This window comes from Leiobunum rupestre, chromosome 4 (assembly GCF_980474605.1).
Source record: "Leiobunum rupestre chromosome 4, qqLeiRupe1.1.hap1, whole genome shotgun sequence".
Lineage (NCBI taxonomy): Eukaryota > Metazoa > Arthropoda > Arachnida > Opiliones > Sclerosomatidae > Leiobunum > Leiobunum rupestre.
In genome coordinates this window covers 70318082-70339803 of record NC_143387.1, presented here as the reverse complement: position 1 = coordinate 70339803, position 21722 = coordinate 70318082, and the positions used below count along the sequence as shown (strand labels likewise).

Below are 21722 nucleotides of genomic sequence, written 5' to 3'. Positions count from 1 at the left end.
AACTGAAAAACATAATTTCTGATTTAAGTTATAGACCATTATAAACTTGGTCTATGGACATTCACCGTGTCCTGCAGGATTGATTTTGCAAGCCTAATTTTGAGCTAGAGTTATTCAATGGAGATCTAAGAACAAACTAACCGTGCTAAGGGTTATTCATTTTAAAATACAAGTCATCAAGGCTACCACTAAAATAAGCACGCGTTGTTAAGACTACCAGAGGAATAAACACACGTCATCGGCTTAGAGGACCCTAGCCAGGTCGCGCATTCGTGACGAAAAGATAATTCTTAGAACCCACCATTATCATAGTACGTTTGAGAACGTTGATTGTGAGGTCAACACTCAGGTCAACACTTAAATATAAATAAAAAAACTAGCCGGTTTCTTCACGATAACCATCGATGGAATGGTGTCCAGAAAATTTGTTTTGTAATTCAAATGGGCATTCCTAAATAGTAGACCTAATTTTTCGATTCTATATTCTCTCTTTCTTTTGTTATTTAAATACCTGTTATGTCTATTACGTATACTCTACTCAGTGGCGTTGCCAGGGGGGACATACGTACAAATATTATTATATTTTTACATTTTTTTCAATGGTGCGCCCCCCCCCCCGAAACAAAATCATGACTCTACTTCATAAACATTAGTAAATGACATTCTTTACGCCGAACATTTTCTAGCCGTGCCGATCGCGGTTTGATAACAAAGTGAGCTAGTTCTGTTCACACTACGACGAAGTGAACCGATCTCCGATCACGTTATCGGAACTGGTTTAAACTTCCGTCTGGACGCGAGCCAACTATTCCGGTTTCGTACCGCGGTGAAAAAGAAGCTATAACAATAATGTTTTAATTCAGGATAAAAAAAGCTGTACACTTATTGGGCCCTGATACGCGATACAAAAGATATTATAACGCACGAAACAAAAGAAACTATTTACATTAATATTAATTGATATAATGATAGGGCCAGGAAAACGAAAATGAAAAAACAGAATTTCACAAAAAAAAGATACATATGAAGCGACAGTAATAAAATAAAAAAAGGCTAATAGTAAGTAATGCTGAAATGAACAACAGGTCAGCCCCAGTTTTTATATGTATCTAATCGACACTTGAAGGCCGATGCGGAGGATTTGGTCTTAACGGCAGCCGGGAGATCATTCCAAAATGTAACAACCCGTTGAGTGAAGAAAACCCGCCTAGCTTTTTTTTTTAATTTAATTTATTGATGCTTGTTTAGTTACATATTTGTACATTAATAAATATCGCATCTTCCCATTGGCCATATGAGCAAATATTGCTCGTGCATGGCCGAGAAATATTAGAGTACAATTGACTTTTATTTGGAATATACATTATAAAGCCGTAAATTATAAATTAATAAATAATTTTATGTATACATTCAAGAATTCATAACATTTTTTATATTATCGATCCCGAAATTAATCAACCATACATTCAACAAGGTTACAAAAGATTTTACAGTAGTACACTTTTTAATATTTTTATCTATTTTATTGTATAATTTTGGACCCAAAAAAATTATATGGTTTTGACCGAGGGTTGTTAACATTTTTTCACCGGTCACATTTTGGCTAGTTACACTTCTAGTATCATATCTTATGTTGGGGGGAGCAATAGTATCTTTTATCTTAAAGGTATGTGTCAAAATAATTTTTGCATATATTTGTCTTACACTAAATACTTTAAAATCTCGATATAGATTTAAAGTTGGATAAAAATTATCTCTCTTAAGGCAAATTCTCAATATTTTTCTCTGTAATGTTTCTAATTTTTCGATAAAAGTACTATAAGTTCCCCCCCAACCTATAATTCCATAAGATAAAATTGAAAATACAATCGCAAAATATACACTTTTTAGCCATTTTATAGATAAAAAATTTCGCAATTCATAAAATTTTGGCAGGCACATTCTCATTTTTTGTATCAGGCTATTAATATGACAGTCCCATTTTAGTTTTTCATCAATAGTTATACCTAAGTATTTGATTTTAGAAACTTTATCTATTTTGAAGCTACCCCGTTGCACCACTTTTTACGGATTGTGGTAGCCTTTCGGCCCTCCCACTTGATGCCGAAGAAGTCAACTGCTGTAACATCATACAGGCCATAAATGATTTTGAAGGTGTCAACTAAGTCGGCGCGAAGACGTCTGTCCTTAAGGGACAGAAGACCCAACCTAGTGTGGAAAGGGCACGAGTCGACTCGTTTAAAGAAGCCAGACTTAAAATCGCGATATAAATTATATAATAACATATTTTTCCTTTACACAGTAATTAATTATGTTGAATTAAATTGTGAAATTCAGCTTATATAATAATAATAATCAGCTAGGTTAATATCCAAGGCACCACGTGACCACCCTAGGCCTAAGTCATCAAGCGACTTTTAAAGCTATTAATGCAGGTCTACGGGTTACAATGGTGGCAAGCTCTTCATACCACGCGAGACATCAGCTCGGTATACACTCACTATTATTATCGTTACCCTCAACAACTTTTCATGGAAGGGGAAGCCGAAGAGCTCGGGGGAAAACCCCACTGCTGCCCCAAAGCGCTCCGAGAAAATTATGTTTTTTGTCAAAACGCTGATGATTTTGGTTTTTTGTATTTTCTAAATATCATAATTGCTAGTGATTTTCCCGAACAGTGTTTAGCCAATACCTAGTATAATTCAGTATTTAATTAAACCACTTTCTTAATTTGTATGAATATATTATTATATTATGTATAATGTAATTATTATTTATGTAGATTTTGGAAAATTAATTAATTATAGACCAAAATCTTATTTAAGATATTTTGGGCGGGCAATATGGGGGGTACCAATACATTGATTGTACCATGTACCCAGTTGCCCACGCTTGAAATCTAGGAGGGTACAATGTACCCCCCTATTCCGTCGCCACTGAGCTCAAGTGGTTAGAAGTTTTCACTCAGGGTCACAAGCTGGGAGCTAAATTAAGAGTTATAATGAACTTTTTCGTAATAATCAATTTTACGATCGATACTAGATGGGGCTATATAATTGGGGAAATGGAGTGTTTCCGTTTCAACGAGGGATTTGATAGTGGATCACACTAGCGGGCCTGGAATAGGCGGTTAAATAAACCCCTCTCTGACTGTCTTGCCCCCCTGTTGAAAAATGCTGCCAGATCCATGCATAGAAAATTCTCCTCTTTGGCAGTATAAAGAGAAACCATAGACCACCACGTTAGAAGTCCAGTCGCAGCAGCACAAACTCTATAATCGGCGATGGATGATCTTTTATTTAAACGCCTATAGAGACTCACACGGTCTCGGTAACATTACGTACAAAACTTCTAAAGACTATGGCTCTGCTCTCGACTGTGGCATGATATTTCTTGAGTGTATTAAGTACCGTATTAACCCATGGCAGGGCCTATGCTCTTGGTGGGCCTTCAGGCATCAAGATAGTCAGCCTTATGGATAATGCGGCACAAGGAGACATCCCGAGGTGTTTCTCCCCGATTTATTTAAATCTAGAGCCTTCATGTACCTTGAAAGCTCCAAAAGGGAAAAGTTTCAATGGCCATTCGTTTTGCCATGGCAACCAAAAATGTTTTTCAGAACTCAAATTTAATTAGTTTTCTCTACGTAAAATAGCATGGCAAAATCACGGATTGTAAATAAATTTGTATTCCATACCCCCACACCGCCCGGTAAGGGGGCCCCTCTTTAGTCTCTAGCCGAGGGCCCCCGCAAGGGAGCCATTCCTGGCCAGCTTTGTAACCTTGCGCGGTTATATAGTTTCGTGAATTTTTCGTAAATCGCAAGCATACGTAATGATACGTCACAGTTTTGAAACGTTTTTTGAGGTATAATTACAAAAATAACTGTATAATACCGCGGACGAATACACCAAATCACGGCTCGAAAACGTTCGCCAGATCATGTAAAATGTCCACACTACGCTACGTTGTGTGATGTACTTATTTGAAAACCATATTTGTTCGATTTAACAGTTTCAATTGGTCAGTGTATGATAAAATTCGCAACGCACTATTTCTTCTTCCGAAATGTCTTTTGAAAAAATCAGCGGAAGCCTGCTGAGGTACGTGTTAGCAGGATATATACGCACTTCTATCGTAAGAACAATTTTATATACTCCTGTTACAACCTAATCTTCCTTAGATGAAGGAGGAATATAATACTGGGTAGGAGGATGGAAATACTGGAGGGGAAATATGGGATTCATAGGCCTGGCAATGTGGGGAATTCGGACATTTGATACTAGAGACACCTAGCGGACACCGTAGTCAAAATTTCGTCCGCGTGTTCGTTGGGACTTGGTTAGAAATGCGTGCCGGTTTTAAAATCGTGTTAAAGATTTATTTATTTTGTCTTCAAATTAAATAAACATCTCTGAAATTAGTTTCGTCATGAATCTATTTAACTAGTTAAATAGATTCATGGTTTCGTAGAATCCAGGTAGAATATTCGTGGTTCAACTTGTACAAAAAATCCTTGTGAATAGATTGAAAAGTAGGCCAAATTTATAGAGACAAAACATTCTGCAGTATAGACCCATAACAAAAGAGGGGCCGCAGACGAGGCTTAAGTGAGACCTCTGGACGGAACATCCTGTTTGTGACGTTTTGAACCACGTGACCGCCATTGAAATATACAGACGGAAGTAAGGAAACGGATGTTCCGTCCAAATGCTGAGTTGCCAGGTAAAAATGTTAATTTTCGGCCCCCAACTTTCATCATGGGTCTTTTATTCCTGGGTGGTATCATCCTTTAGCCACATTTAGAACTAAACTTAACATTGCGCAATGGCTCTGAAAATCAGTCCGGTGATAATTTTTCCTAATTGATACACTTATTGTTATTATGTTACTTATGATATAAATAATAAAAATTTACCGCTAATAGTTGATTTTATAAAATGTCTTTACGCTTGCCCAGCTTGTTGAAATGTTGCCCTGGAATAGTTCAGCCAATGCCTAAGAATAGTTCTTTTTATAAAATAACCTTGGCCATCTTGTTGAAATGTTGCCTCCCCGCTTCAGCTGTGGATCCGTTTTCTCTCCCACTAAAGAGCTTATGAACTCATTCTTAGGCATTGGCTGAACTATTCCAAGGCAATATTTCAACAAGTTGGGCAAGCGTAAAGACATTTTATAAAATCAGCTATTAGTTCATAAACTTTAGTGGGAGAGAAAACGGATCCACAGCTGAAGCGGGGAGGCAACATTTCAACAAGATGGCCAAGGTTATTTTATAAAAAGAATAATAATAATAATAATAATAATCAGCTAGGCTAATACCCAAGGCCTATTATAGAACGTATTATTATTATTATTATTATTATTATTAAGTTTTTGACATGAAATTTAATTTAATTTAGAATTTGGGAGGCTAAGCTGATAAAAATATTAATTAATTAATTAATAAAGGCTAATTGCAAACTAAATGATAAAATAATTAAATATTAATTAATTAATTAATAAAGGCTAATTGCAAACTAAATGATAAAAATAATTAAATATTAATGAATTAATTAATTAATAAAGGCTAATTGCATACTAACTAATCGTATAAGTTGAAACGTTTTGTTACCATAGTTTAAATACTATAAATTTAAGTTGAAACACCTTACGCTACTTTGTTTTTATTTATTTTAAATAAATAACTAATTTCACTTACGCATTAACTTCGTGTTTTGTTATTTTTAATTCAAAGTTTAAATACTAAATTAATAAAATGATTAAAACATGACTTCAGGGTATTTTTATTAAAAACAGTTAAATTTATTTACATGTTTCACCGGAGCTTTCGGGTTAGAGACCCAGAGGTGGGCAAAAATAGTGAGCACTCGTTTTTGAAAATCCTGCAGTAATGAGCGAGCGCTTCAAATTCGAATTCCAGCTGCTCTTGTTCAACGAGAGGGCTAAATTGAGCAGCCTCTGGGCGAGCGCCGAATAGTTCGCTCCGGCGTTGATGGCTGACGGCGCGCTGAGGGAGATTCCCCCCTCAACGGGTTAGTTCCCTCACTTTTAAGCGCTCACCGCGCGCTGAGCGAGATCTCCCGATCTTCGGAATAGCCCCCTCACTTTAAAGCGACGCGTTAGTACCCTCAGTAGAAAGCGCTGACGCAGCGTTGAGGGAAAATAACCGAGAGAAGGAATAGTTCGCTCAGATTTGAGCGCGGATTTTGATCACGGTGAGCGACGGTAAAGTTCGTTTACGCAAATCGCTCACAGCGCGGCGAGCAAAAATTTCAAAAATCAAACATTAAACTATTACTCGGCTATGGGTTTATTATATACTTTTTTTATTAATAAAATGAAGGGTACTCTAAACGTCGGGAGTTAATGATATCTTCGATTGAATAAAATTCAAAGGTTCTTCCTAATTTATCCAACGATAAACTAGACTGCAAATATTCCGTTTAGTGTTAAAAGAGCTTTATTAAATATTAAAAGCCACAAATTATAACAATAGGCGCTAGTATACAATCTTTTGGTCTTGACAAACTTGGCAGGTGAAATGGGCTACGCGGTACGCGTTTCTTCATTTTTAGGGGATTGTGGCTCGCGCTACTTTAATCGAAAATATTAATTAATGATCGGTACCATAAAAACAAGTGGACATTTACTAACCCCTAATCGAACTCATTTGTAAATCTCCAGAATTTAATAGACAGTTTTAGCAACTACCTACAGGGGCGGTGCCAGAAGATTCTTAGGTGTAGGCTAATAATGTTTATCATTTGTGGGCCCCCTGTTCCTCAATATTGGGCCCCTCTATGTATTGACTTAAAATTCAATTTTGCAAATTCAGGTAATTTATTTATTATTTGATATTAGTGCGGTTTTTAAAATTTTACAGTATTAACTATCATCACATATTTTATTTGAATTTAAAAATCGACTTGATGTGGCCCCGTCAGATCGATTTGTGGGCCCCTATTTAAACACAAAAGTAGGTTATAGCTCTAGTTGCCTACCCCTATAACGCCGCTCCTGACTACCTACACCGGGATTTTAATCACAGTGAACGACGACAGAGTTCGTTTACGGTAAATCGCGAAGAGCAAACATTTCAAAAATTAAACTTCACATTTGACGGTATGAATAAGTTAATAATAAGATTATTTTTAATGTATATGTAAAATATAATACAATATCTGTGCATATAACCATCTTCGATTTTGTCCATTGTTTATGACATCGACAAAAATAACCATATCATCCAATGATCAAGCTAATTGCGAAGATTCACGGTTTTTAAATAATAATTTTTTTCAGGAAAAAAGGGAGGGGTTGGAATTAATATAATGGCCAGCCTGTGCCAATATTAAAACTGTTTTAGTTCCAAATTGAGGTAACTCGATTTACGCGAATTTTCTTTTTTGCCGTTTTTCAAACTTCTTTTACACTAAAAATATAAATATTACAAATAGCGGCCAATGTATAGTTACAAAGTTATCGATTATTTTCCATTTTTAAAAAGAATTACGTTATAAATTTTTATCAAATTTAAATAATATTTTTTAGATACCTGGTTTTGAAACTAATAGCGTTCTTTTCGTTTTATTTCACACCGAATTTTAGTAATAATAAAAATGTTTGAATAATTCTAATGTCTAGTTTGTGCGGGTAACAAAAATCAACAGTGAAGAAGCTGTCAACGATCACCGTCAAGCTCAGCGTGTGGGAAGTGGGGACCCGCTGGCTGCCGGTGAGTATGAACAAGGAGGGAGGGGGGTGGCATTACCAAGGTAACCTATTTAAAGTTACTATAGACAATAGGCTATAATCACTATGCTGTAAACATTTGTGTCGCGCGAAAGCGATCCAAATCTAACGACTGACGATTATGATAAAAATTACATCATTCTTCCGAACTTCAAAAGGCCGTTATTTTATTTCTGGGGGGGGGGGGATTTCTATTTGAACTTGTAATAACTTACACACAAATATTTTCTTTACATTTTTCTGTTTTTATTGCTTACGATGTTACATTTTATATACAATATTGGAAATATTTCAATAATTATTTAAATCTTCGCTCTTGCTTGATACCTACAAAGATTCTCAAAAACATTGTGTGGAGCGTGTCATTTTCGCCTAATTTGGTTTGACAACAATGAAACGAAACCAAAATTAGTTACCGCCATACGCCAAACGAGGAGGCAATGAACACCGCTAATGCCCCACAATGGAACATTTTGAAAAAAAGGATCCACCGTGGAACTTCGGATGTCATTAGAAAGTGTTCATCTTGTAAAATACGGAAGCGAACTTAAAGCCTGAAACTGAATAAAAAAACTCAAGCCACAGTCGAAGTACTATAACTCCAAAACTATGGACTCGAAAAAATTAAACTTCGAAGGCGAGAAAAATTATGAACAGCTAAAGCAAAAAACACGAAAAAATTAAACTAAGGAAGGACCGAAATACGAATCGAAAGACGCAGACTTGAGAAAAGTCGACAAGAAACTGTAACGAAATGAGAAAGGAACCTACTATTTATACTATTATTGTAGAAAGGATTACGAAGCGAGGTATAAGTATAGGAAACTTCGAAATTGCCCTAGCATTGGCTATCTTAAACGGCTAAGACCCAAGGGAGGGGCGACTCATTGGCGTCAGTTCGGAATTCTGGCGTTGACCCCGTCATATGACGTTAAGAAGTACACGCTATTGTTGAAATTGAAAACTGCGAGAATGAAGAAAATGGGTTCGATGCAAAATAGAAAAAAACCTCCATCGACTGTCCCCCTATTTTAATATTTTTGTCAGGTGCAGTAACGAGTAAGTGGCGCCCTTGCTGTCTGGAATGGGCAGTGTTGGAAAAAAAAGCCCAAAGTGGGAAAAAAGGTTTGCAGAGCCAAATAGATTCTTTTACGGAGAATATTCGTGGGGGAATCCATAGCTTGACTACATGGGGAGGGGACCGTTAGGGGAAAAAATTCAATAGTGGAGGCAGAGGTAGTACGGCGGTGGCGGCCGCCACATGGGAGATTGTAAAGGGGGGTCGATACGCTCGTAAAAGAGTGTATAGGATTTTATGAATCGGGCCAAGCCGCCAATTCAATGCTTTTGAATTAACTAATATTATTCTAATGTCTGAATATGTCGGCTATAGATTCCAAGGTTCAATAATATCTAATCGGCCCGATTAGTCGCAACTTAGTAAATAGTAACACAGAATAAATAAACATTGTAAATAAATGTAGTAAAAATAGCTAATAATACCATTAGTTAATAATATTGTTACATAAGTATGACACGTCTTATTCTTTATATGCAAAACGTTTACTGATAACTAGCCACAAGAGACACTCTATATAGAGGGCTTCTCGTGTATGACGTGCCCTTTATCAGCATCTCGCTAGGGGTGATTTTTTACCGTGATGACGTCACTCTGTAAATAGGTTTTAGTGAATTATTTCCATTAAATTATGGATTTATGATATTACGTAGTATTTTTATTTTTATTGATTAACGTTTTCATGTTAGTCTATCCGTAGTCCAGAAAAATATACTTTGGAGCTAACGTTCCGTAGACGCGACCCGAATATACATGGTTTTCTCCGTTTTCCTATATGGTATTTTATTATAGAATACTTATTTCGGTTTCAGAAGGGCTAGTTTTGATCTAGTCTATGAAGCTATACGACTCATTTTTAGGGGGAGTTCAGTTTAGCGAAAAGTATATTTATATATGTATATTATAAGTCAAGCCTAAATTAGCGAGTGAATGCCTATTTCGGGGAAATATTTGGTTAGTCATGTCCCGCTGCGACGAAGAGACGTTTCCTATGAGTGGTCAACCTTTCCCTTTTCGTTAAGATGCCGAAAGAGACGCCTTCGTGTCTGGACTCCACCTGCGGGTCCCAAAATTGAAACGATTGGGATAGTTTGGAAAGGGGTTGAGGTTCCACCCCCCCCCCCCCCTCTTTTCAAGCTTCAAGTTGAAAGCCGATCGCTAAAACGTAAATACAGCAAATTAGTTTTACCTATAGTTATTATTATTGTTACTAATTATTGATAATTTTTGTTTTTTTATATTTTAGGACGATTTACAGAAAAATATTTTGATATTTTCTGTAACGAACAAGAACTTGACCAAAGGCCAGATGAGCTGATGAATGCCAAGTTAAAGAACGGGGCAATGGAATTTGAACTCCAGTTGTATAAGGAGCAGTTGGACAATGCCAACAAAGCCCCCGAAGTGGCTGTAGCTGGTTGTTCTTGCGTAAAGGTCTCAAAAATTCAAAAACCAGAAGAAGCCAAATAATTGGCTAAAACCAAAACGGTCCTTTTCAGGACCACCTTCGTTTGGTCTAAAGGCCATTAGGCTGTGTGATTCTAAAATGCTGAACTATTGAACCTAAAATATATTCGCTGTTTTAATTGTTCCGTATTTTACAAGATGAACACTTTCTAATGACATCCGAAGTTCCACGGTGGATCCTTTTTTATTTCCAAATGTTCCATTGTGGGGCATTAGCGGTGTTCATTGCCTCCTCGTTTGGCGTATGGCGGTAACTAATTTTGGTTTCGTTTCATTGTTGTCAAACCAAATTAGGCGAAAATGACACGCTCCACACAATGTTTTTGAGAATCTTTGTAGGTATCAAGCAAGAGCGAAGATTTAAATAATTATTGAAATATTTCCAATATTGTATATAAAATGTAACATCGTAAGCAATAAAAACAGAAAAATGTAAAGAAAATATTTGTGTGTAAGTTATTACAAGTTCAAATAGAAATCCCCCCCCCCCAGAAATAAAATAACGGCCTTTTGAAGTTCGGAAGAATGATGTAATTTTTATCATAATCGTCAGTCGTTAGATTTGGATCGCTTTCGCGCGACACAAATGTTTACAGCATAGTGATTATAGCCTATTGTCTATAGTAACTTTAAATAGGTTACCTTGGTAATGCCACCCCCCTCCCTCCTTGTTCATACTCACCGGCAGCCAGCGGGTCCCCACTTCCCACACGCTGAGCTTGACGGTGATCGTTGACAGCTTCTTCACTGTTGATTTTTGTTACCCGCACAAACTAGACATTAGAATTATTCGAACATTTTTATTATTACTAAAATTCGGTGTGAAATAAAAACGAAAAGAACGCTATTAGTTTCAAAACCAGGTATCTAAAAAATATTATTTAAATTGGAAAAAAAATTATAACGTAATGCTTTTTAAAAATGGAAAATAATCGATAACTTTGTAACTATACATTGGCCGCTATTTGTAATATTTATATTTTTAGTGTAAAGGAAGTTTGAAAAACGGCAAAAAAGAAAATTCGCGTAAATCGAGTTACCTCAATTTGGAACTAAAACAGTTTTAATATTGGCACAGGCTGGCCATTATATTAATTCCAACCCCTCCCTTTTTTTCTGAAAAAAATTATTATTTAAAAACCGTGAATCTTCGCAATTAATTAATTAATTATTTAAAAATAATCTTATTATTAACTTGTTCATACCGTCAAATGTGAAGTTAAATTTTTGAAATGTTTGCTCTTCGCGATTTACCGTAAACGAACTCTGTCGTCGTTCACTGTGAATAAAATCCCAGTGTAGGTAGTCAGGAGCGGCGTTAGGGGTAGGCAACACGAGCTATAGCCTACTTTTGTGTTCATATAGGGGCCCACAAATCGATCTGACGGGGCCACATCAAGTCGATTTTTAAATTCAAATAAAATATGTGATGATACTTAATACTGTAAAATTTTAAAAACCGCACTAATATCAAATAATAAATAAATTACCTGAATTTGCAAAATTGAATTATAAGTCCAATATTGAGGAACAGGGGGCCCACAAATGATAAACATTATTAGCCTACACCTAAGAATCTTCTGGCACCACCCCTGTAGGTAGTTGCTAAAACTGTCTATTAAATTCTGGAGATTTACAAATGAGTTGGATTAGGGGTTAGTAAATGTCCACTTGTTTTTATGGTACCGATCATTAATTTAAGTTGAGAGCGCGCTAATATTTTCCTTTAAAGTAGTGCGAGCCACAATCCCCTAAAAATGAAGAAACGCGTACCGCGTAGCCCATTTCACCTGCCAAGTTTGTCAAGACCAAAAGAATGTATACCAGCGCCTATTGTTATAATTTGTGGCTTTTAATATTTAATAAAGCTCTTTTAACACTAAACGGAATATTTGCAGTCTAGTTTATCGTTGGATAAATTCGGAAGAACCTTTGAATTTTATTCAATCGGAGATATCATTAACTCCCGACGTTTAGAGTACCCTTCATTTTATTAATAAAAAAAGTAAATAATAAACCCATAGCCGAGTAATAGTTTAATGTTTGATTTTTGAAATTTTTGCTCGCCGCGCTGTGAGCGATTTGCGTAAACGAACTTTACCGTCGCTCACCGTGATCAAAATCCGCGCGTAGCTAGCGCTCAAATCTGAGCGAACTATTCCTTCTCTCGGTAATTTTCCCTCAACGCTGCGTCAGCGCTTTCTACTGAGGGTACTAACGCGTCGCTTAAAAGTGAGGGGGCTATTCCGACGATCGGGAGATCTCGCTCAGCGCGCGGTGAGCGCTTAAAAGTGAGGGAACTAACCCGTCGAGGGGGGAATCTCCCTCAGCGCGCCGTCAGCCATCAACGCCGGAGCGAACTATTCGGCGCTCGCCCAGAGGCTGCTCAATTAGAGATAGAGAAAATAAACTCGTTTGCCTTGAGTACTCGCTCACTTGAGCAAGCCGTGTTTAAAACTCTATATGCTCATTTTTCCGAACGCTCGCAACTTTTTGCCCACCTCTGTAGAGACCCCTCTTCAAGCGGTATTCCGTTCTGAGTAATTTAACAGACTACTATAACTGATAAAAATAATTAAATGTTAATTATTTAATAAATAAAGGATAATTGCATACTAACTGATAAAAATGTATTAAATATTATTTAATGAATTAATAATTAAATACGTAATATCATAATGGGTGATATAATTTGGATTTGTGGTGAATATTCCGCTCTCTAGTAGCGTTTCAAAATGTTTGATATCGTCTAAAGTGTTATTTATTTCGTCGCGAGTCTCCCTACCCCGAAAGTTCCGTTTGTTTAATAAAAAAAAAACGGCGTCGGAATAGCGCCGGTTTAAGCCCAGGTTCTTACATACGGCACTACAGGGTGTAAGCTGCCGAAGAATTTAAAGGCCTCGGCCGTTTAAAAACCACGTGTTGGTCGGAGGGAATCAAGCGTCTTTGCCCCGCCAGTACCGCGGGCCCGTAATCGAGACGTCGATCTAGGCGTGGCGCGCGTCCTCGTGATTGGACAATTCCAGAATGGGTAGGTTCTCGGAGAGGATCATCCTCCGTCATTGTTGTCGCTTCGCTTAAATAGACCTGGCGTGTACGCAACTCGTGCAGTACGCTCCGACCTACTCGTACGATCCGAATCATCCGCCTGAAAAGAACATGGATGCTTCAACTTCAACTTCATGTTCGTGTCCAATTTGCATCTACGATATAGACTTCATCATGGATATCGTCAATTCTGGAAGAGATTGTAAGTCTAGAATTTAAAAAACCACGTTTCTACAAGTTTGGCAAAAACTTTTATATTCAGGGTTGCCACGGTACCTGGAATTCCTGGAAAAGTCAGGGAATTTCAATATGAGTCTAAAAATCAGGGAAAAGTCAGGGAATTTCCAAAACTAGTCTAAAAATCAGGGAAATGTCAGGGAATTTAATTTGGTTGAAAATAGGAAACCTTTACTAAAATTTTGGGTAAACAAATACAAAATTTAGCCACAAAATAAGTCAGGGCAAATCTCCGGAGATAGTCGGGGAAAACCTGGAAAAGTCAGGGAATTTGAATGAGAAAAAACTGTGGCAAAAACTTTTATATTTTTCAAATCAAAAACATTTGCAATTTTCAAAACAAAACATAGTTTTTTACTTTCGATAACTGCTTTTTGTTTTCTTATTTAGTTTTTAAAAAGCGTTTTTCGTTTTGTCTAATTAATACACGATTTCAATTATTCGTACTTTTAGACTTACGATAAACAAGTATAAACCTAAACTCTCTTATTTCTCGCCATCAAACTAACCAACTCCACGACAGACTTCATTAACCGAATTCGTTCCGCGCCATACTTATCATTGAATTTTTTTTTTCAGATTCGGAAGAATTCAAAAGAAACGGCGTTGACCGCGAATATGTGGAAGACTGGAGTATAACCGGGCGCAAGGCCCTCCACAAGCCCAAGAAGACCCTCAAACCGACCGTGTCCCATTGCGTCTTTTGTAAAAATAATGGACGGCCCGAGATCGAGTATTCTTCGCATCGCATTCGGGACGACCACGGAATCTGCCAGTGCCCCATCCTCCGCAAATACAAGTGCCCCATATGCCAAAAGGTCGGAGGCGATAACGGACATACCATCCGTTACTGCCCCAAAAACAAAAACACTCGAAATCAAGAAATCCTTAAAGCGACTTCTCGTTCGGCCGCCACCCTCGCCACCCTCGCCACCACCGTCGCCACCATCAAGAAAAGACTTTCCCCCATTGGCCAGCCCGTACATTTTTTGTAATTACCTTTAAAGTAGATCGTTTTTTTTTTTATATTTTCCTTTTTTTGTAAAAAAATAAGTGTTTTTTAAAATGTTAATAATATTTAATCATAGTTTCTATGATTTAATAATTGTATTTTAATATGTTAATAAGTTACTTAGTATTTCAATATGTTAATAAGCTACTTAGTATTTCAATATGTTAATAAGCTACTTCGTATTTCAAATTTTCAATACGTTAATAAGTTACTTTTAATAATGGTATTTTAAAATTTTAATTAGTGTATTTATGTTTTTAATGTCTCAGATTATTTTAAATAGTTTATCAATGCTGTAAATATAATTTAAATGTATGGTTGTGAAATAAAACGTATATGATGGTATATATAAAAATTATTTTAATTTTTACCTATTAATTAATTTAATTATAACACTTTATTTCCGGTGAGAGATTTATTAAGTTATTAAAAGATTTAATTTACTATATAGCATTATTACAAGATTTTAATTTACTATATAGAATTATTAAAAGTTTAATTTGCTATAGAAAATAGCATTATTAAAAAGTGCAATTCACTATAGCATTATTAAAAGTCATTTGTTATAGAAAATAACATGATTAAAAAGTTAATTAACTATTATAAAATAGCATTATTAAAAAGGTTAATTTGCTATAGAAAAAAGCATGATTAAAAAGTTAATTAACTATTATAAAATAGCATTATTAAAAAGGTTATTTTGCTGTAGAAAAAAGCATTATTAAAAAGGATAATTTGCTATAGAAAAAAACATTATTAAAAAATTAATTTAATATTAAGAAAAGTTTTTTTTCATTTATGTTTTGGTAATATTGTTGTGAATATCCTTAAAGGGATTTCTGTATTGTTGATATGCACATTAAACATTTAATTTAATTATTAAAATGTTCCTGATTTTAGTTACTTTAAATAGTCAGTTGCATACGATATAAAATAAACCCTTAATTATAAACAATTTTAATATATTTTTTAAATTTATTATAGAAAATAGTATTATTATTATTTTAAAATTTATTAAATAAAATATTATTATTATTTTTTTAATTTATTAAATAAAATAGTATTATTAAAATATTTGATTTATTATAGAAGATATGAAGAGGAAATACAGGGCTGCATTACTACCTTTATTTCATAAATTTTAATTTTTAAAGACCGAGAACAGAGCGAATTTAGACCCCTCTTAACCTGTACTTAATTTTTTGACGAGTGACAACTGATTGACATCTCTGACAACTTGATTGTCAGCTCTGACAGCTTGAGTGATCGCCTGGACAATTCCATGTATTGTGACTTACCTCTTTTTTGTTGCTCATTGTATATATTCTATTCAAAAACAGTCAGAGCCGTCGGTCAAGATGTCACTCAATTTTGCGGGGGTCAAAATTCGCGCACGAGAAAATGGAATCTCTGTTCTCGGCCTTTAACCGAGCATAAAGTTGGAGGTGGGCCGTTAAATTAGTTCCCCCCCTAAAAAATTGTTTGGGGGGTCATTAATAAATAACTTATAGAAAATATAAGTAATTTAATAAATAAATGATTAATTATGGAAATATAAGTAATTTAATAAATAAATGATTAATTATGGAAATATAAGTAATTTAATAAATAAATGATTAATTATGGAAATATAACTAATTTAATAAATAAATGATTAATTATGGAAATATAACTAATTTAATAAATAAATGATTAATTATGGAAATATAACTAATTTAATAAATAAATGATTAATTATGGAAATATAAGTAATTTAATAAATAAATGATTAATTATGGAAATATAAGTAATTTAATAAATAAATGATTAATTATGGAAATATAAGTAATTTAATAAATAAATTTATAATTATGGAAATATAAGTAAATAAATAAATAATTATGGAAATATAAGTAAATAAATAAATAAAAAATTGTGGAAATATAAGTAATTTAATAAATAAATTACAGAAAATATAATAAATTAATTATAGAATATATTATTAGTAAATTAACAATAGAAAATATAATTAGCAAATTAATAATAGAAAATATAATTATCAAATTAATAATAGAAAATATAATTAGCAAATAATAATAGAAAATGGTGTTATTAACTCTCTAATTTGGAATCTAACTAGCGTGTATTTGTCGAATAAAAGTTTTGTTAATTCAACCATTGTTTTTGTTCCCAATCTCAGACTTGGAGAGAGAAACGTGTGGGGGGCCCTGTTGAACTTTAGAGTGCTCTCTTTTGGATCACGGTATTCGGTTACCATAAACAAAGCCTGAAAACGGAGTAGCGGCGATTCTTTTTAAAATCTTTTTACGGGGAATATAATACGTTAACTGTACGTGTGGAAAAATAACACGCTATTAGTAAAAGTAAATATATATATATATATTTTTTGAAATTTGATAAGAAGCTTCTGGTGACCATAAGATCAAAGTGTAGTACCTTTCGCGTCTGTTACGAAAAGTATCTCGCCATTATTAAAATGGTTTCGATCAATACGATCTTATGTAACACTCATAAACCTTGTAATGAAACCTTGTTCACGGGTTATTGACGTAAATTACGTCACTTCCAACTCCGTGACGAAAAACGCGTCTTCAACTTTATAGATGGGAAACGGAAGTTTGTGAAGCGGAATTTTAAAATGAGCGGAATATTGACGCTTAAATAAAACCCGTTCAGCGATTTGCCTAAGAATAGTTATACAGAGAGCCAGGACAAAACAATAAAAAATTACGGTATAGAAAAGACTTGAGCAATACAAATAAAACTAACATCGAACTGATGTAACTTCTCGTGCCGGGGGGGGGGGATTCGCCCATCGTGTCCGCGGATTGAAGAATCTATCCATGGACTAATTAACCCATGATCTATCTACCAAAGTGAAAAACTTGTTGAGGTTAACGGCAATGGTTAGTGTAGGGACTAGGGAGCTGTTGGCTCGCGTGGCTTGCCACCACCCTCCTACGCATTGTAACCCGGCCACCTGAATAGACCCATAACAAAAGAGGGGCCGCAGACGAGGCTTAAGTGAGACCTTTGGACGGAACATCCTGTTTGTGACGTTTTGAACCACGTGACCGCCATTGAAATATACAGGCGGAAGTAAGGAAACGGATGTTCCGTCCAAATGCTGAGTTGCCAGGTAAAAATGTTAATTTTCGGCCCCCCAACTTTCAACATGGGTCTATTTCTGCTTTTGCTTTTTGCATTTTTCGGTAAGATTTCCCCAAACATTTTACACCAAAAGTAAATATTGAGATACTTACACTCGGTAACAGACGACATACCGAGCTCAAGAGTCGAGCCACGGCCAACTTTGATCTCTCGCGCTACAGCGCGTGATCAAAGTTGTAAAAACATGGACTGATTAACACAGGGACACTCCGTTTCCATGTTATACCGATAGGGAGCTCCGAATGACCCTTGTTAAATGCTCTTCCTCTTTTTATCCCCCCCGAAAGAATTTTACTCGGGTCAAAACGTCACGAAAAGGAAACGGCTACCGCCATCTAGTAGATTTCAATATCACTTCTGAATTTTGAAAAATGTAGCAGACGCAGTGGCGAACTGGCCATAGAGTGAACCTGCCCGATGGCAGGTGGGCCCCACGGACCGTTCATGAAGTGGGCCCCTCAAACATGATAGCGTTATAGTTGTTTAAGCTGGGGCCCTTTGTCTTCTGGCAGCCCGAAATATTAGACCCAGTCCGCCACTGAGCAGACGGTTCTGTCTCAGTTTAAACAACGGCCTTTTTTTTTGCCGCGACAATAAGTTTTATGATAGTTTTTAGCATTAGATTATATTTTTATTGGGAAAAATGAAAATTAAATAAATCGTGTAAAAGTGAATCAATTAGATACAGCAGTAAACAGCGTATAATTGGACTTTTTTATACCATTCCTTAAACCAAAATTCTGTGTAAATTAGTTCATGGTAAAAACAAGGAGTAATATATATAACTTTGATCTAAATCATCCTTGCAAAAACAGTTTTCCTTCCCCCTCATACCGTAACGAACATTTTATGGTCAAATTGGAGATTTATAATCGATTTAGAGCATTTTAAAAGACCAGAAGTAAATGAACCAAAGTTATCGAAATAGCGCTCAGAATCGGAGGGCGTTTTCCTTACGGAAATGATGAGAAAATCGAGTCAAATAAAAGCTAATTTCCATCCCCGTCTTTTGACGCGATAAATTGCACTTGGGAATTGTGGGTATAGCTATTTCTATGTATAAAAAATGGTTTCATAAAAACCAAAACCTTTTTTTTTCGGCCTAGGAGCGCGCAAAATTTCAAATTCGAGGTCAAAATGTAACTTCATAAGGAAAACGCCTCCAACATGGGGAGTTTAGCAGTCTAATAACGTCCATTCATTTACTTTTGATAAGACTATTATTTTGAAAAATCAAGGAGAATGGCTGATGAATTTATAGAAAATATTATAGTTTTTGATTGAAATTGGGGCATGATACATTGTAGGATGGAGTAGGATACGCGACGAAACGTTATTTATCTACGGACCTCACTAAAGCACTAAAAACATAATTTAATTTAAAACGGTATTAAAAGATAAATAAAAAAGATAAAAAATAAGATAAAAAATAAAGATTCATTGCTGTCGTCTGTTGCTCTGTTGGTGGATCTTAAAATTAGTTTTGCGCCGCTGAAAACGAAGCCCATCTCGCAGGAGGCTTACAGAGCAGATTTTACGATAAATACTCACCTGACCTTAAAGGGGGAAGGCTTCTAGCTGTCAAGTTTTAAGGGATTAAAATTAGTGGGTGGGGAAATGATTAGCAGCCGCAGACATCCGGCGCCAATTCCATTTGTATTGGTTTGAAAAAAACCCTGTCGCGTGGTCCTTGGCGCCGGATCAACGGACTGCAGACTTTAGTGGAATGTGTCAAAATCGGAAAATACACCGTCTTGTGGACAATACGGGTCCTACCAAGCGAGTACACCCTCCCAAATTTGTACCATGATGAGGTTATTTTGAAATGCAAGCACGCGAGCAATCCGGCGCCGGAGCCATTAGCAACTTTAACAGAAAAATTCTGTACTCTACACTGTATCGTTGTCCGAGTTTCAAAATATCTTAACTGCGAAAATATTTTGAAATCTTTTTAAATTATCATATTATATTAAATTATACTCTATTTTATTACCTTACATTATGCTGTATATTACACTACATTAATCATCAACTACGCATATTGAACTTGCAAACCTCCTAAGCCCATTATTCTATATATTACATTACGTTATACTGTATATCACATTACATTATACTGTATATTACATTACACTACACTCTATTATATTATATTACATTACACTACACTATTATATTATATTACATTTCACTACACTCTATTATATTATATTACATTATATTATTGTAACCAGTGGCGTAGCCAGAAATCCTTCAAGGAAGAGGTTTAAAGTTTTAAACTATGTAAAATACCTAAGGGGTCGAAAAGGGGGTTATATTTTATTACAGCCAAAGCTACACCCAAGGGGGGGGGGGTTGACACGGAACAAGTGTTATTTCATTCCGTTTTTGGGTTAAAAATAGTCTTTTTAGGAACGCCGCCAATATCACAAGTCAGTAAATAATTTTATCTTTTATGACCTCTATTGTACCATATTGATTACATCACTGATTTCAAATTTAACATTACTTTTATTTTTACTAGTTATTTTTATTTAAATAATTGATTTAAATCATATTATGTATTTCAGCGGAGCGGAAAACTTTCAACACAAATCAAATCTGAGGAAACTAATATATTAAATATTTTTTAGTAATAAAATTTTCTTTATTTTCAATTTTAATAAAGACTGGAAAGAGATATTGCATATGTTTAAAAATCAATAAATTTGGAAAAATCAAAAATACAATTCAATTTAATTAAGAATTAATTTAGTTTTAGAATTAGACTGGTAAAGATCCACTAAATGACTAAAAATGATAGATGTGATATGCCTAAATTTAATACTGGCACGCGAAGCACTTTCCGTGGCGTGTTTCAATCAACACGTGACAACTGAGCGTGTGAATTAATAGAAGCGGATTTTTATCTAAATCAAAATAGATCGAAAAATCTCATATCAGTGACGGCGATCCCGTGGGGGCTCTGGGGCTCTGGGGCTCTGGGGCTCTAGCCCCCCACAGAGAAAAACAAACGAGGACAGAGCCCCCACAGAAATAAAATTGAGGAAAAATAGTAATGCAGGGAAATATTTATAATCTCACTGCCTTTATTTGGCTCCGAATTAGGTCTTTTAAATGGCTTTAAAAGTCGCTTGATGACTTAGGCCTAAGGTGATGCCTTGGATATTAGACTAGCTGATTATTATTATTAAGTTATTTTGAGATTGTAGATACCTGTAGCATTAAGATGATATAACCTTCGTTAAGTATGTGGCAAAGAAAGACTTCATTATCTAGCCAATAGAGATATTTCACGTCGTCTGCTTTCCCTAGCTTTGGCAGTGTAATGGTCGCCATTTTGAGCGGGTTTCTCAATACGAAAAAGCATTGGTGACGTAGACCCCTATACAAGTGGTAGAGCTCTATAGCCATGTACACAGATATGTTTCTAAAGATATCGACTTAACTTTTATTATCAATGTATTCATTGACGTATGAGATATTAGAAAGAACACTTTAAAAAATATATATATAGTAAAGTAGTAATACATAGTTTGAACCGAAGGGAGGGGCCTATAGTCTCCATGGAAACCGGGAGGGCGGTCAAAAACTTAAAATATTTCGCCGATAGCTACTAAATACGTATCCATTTTATTGGTTATCTCATTGAAGCGACAAAACTGACGAAAATTAGATTTATATGCTTAAAAGTTTTCAAATAATATCGTTATGGGCCTTAAGCAAAACCAGATAAGATTTGAAACCCGGGTTATTTAAATAAATAGCAAATGACGACCGGAATATCTACGAAAAGAGGTTGGCAAAGTTGATCAAATTAGGCCTTTGTGGTGATCACTTTTACAATTACCTTCGCTATCGAATAAAATGACCATATTCGGTCTCTCTGTCTAATTGAACTAATCGAACAATTTTTAACAAGGCAGGTAACTATTTTTCACGTGAAACTAAATT

General features: G+C 35.3%; 1 protein-coding gene across 1 annotated transcript; it reads left to right on the top strand.

The window, feature by feature from the left end:
- The first annotated feature begins 13327 nt into the window (after positions 1 to 13327).
- On the top strand, positions 13328 to 14580 carry LOC149948899 (uncharacterized). The gene is made up of 3 exons (XM_090171181.1): positions 13328 to 13331; positions 13386 to 13550; positions 14165 to 14580. Exons 1-3 carry the CDS (start codon positions 13328 to 13330, stop codon positions 14578 to 14580), a joined length of 585 nt encoding a protein of 194 aa, XP_090027307.1.
- The last annotated feature ends 7142 nt before the right edge of the window (positions 14581 to 21722 follow it).

Coding starts and splice junctions, on each gene's coding strand:
- LOC149948899 (XM_090171181.1), top strand. Junction 13,551..14,164: donor CGTCAATTCTGGAAGAGATT/GTAAGTCTAGAA, acceptor TTTTTTTTTCAG/ATTCGGAAGAATTCAAAAGA.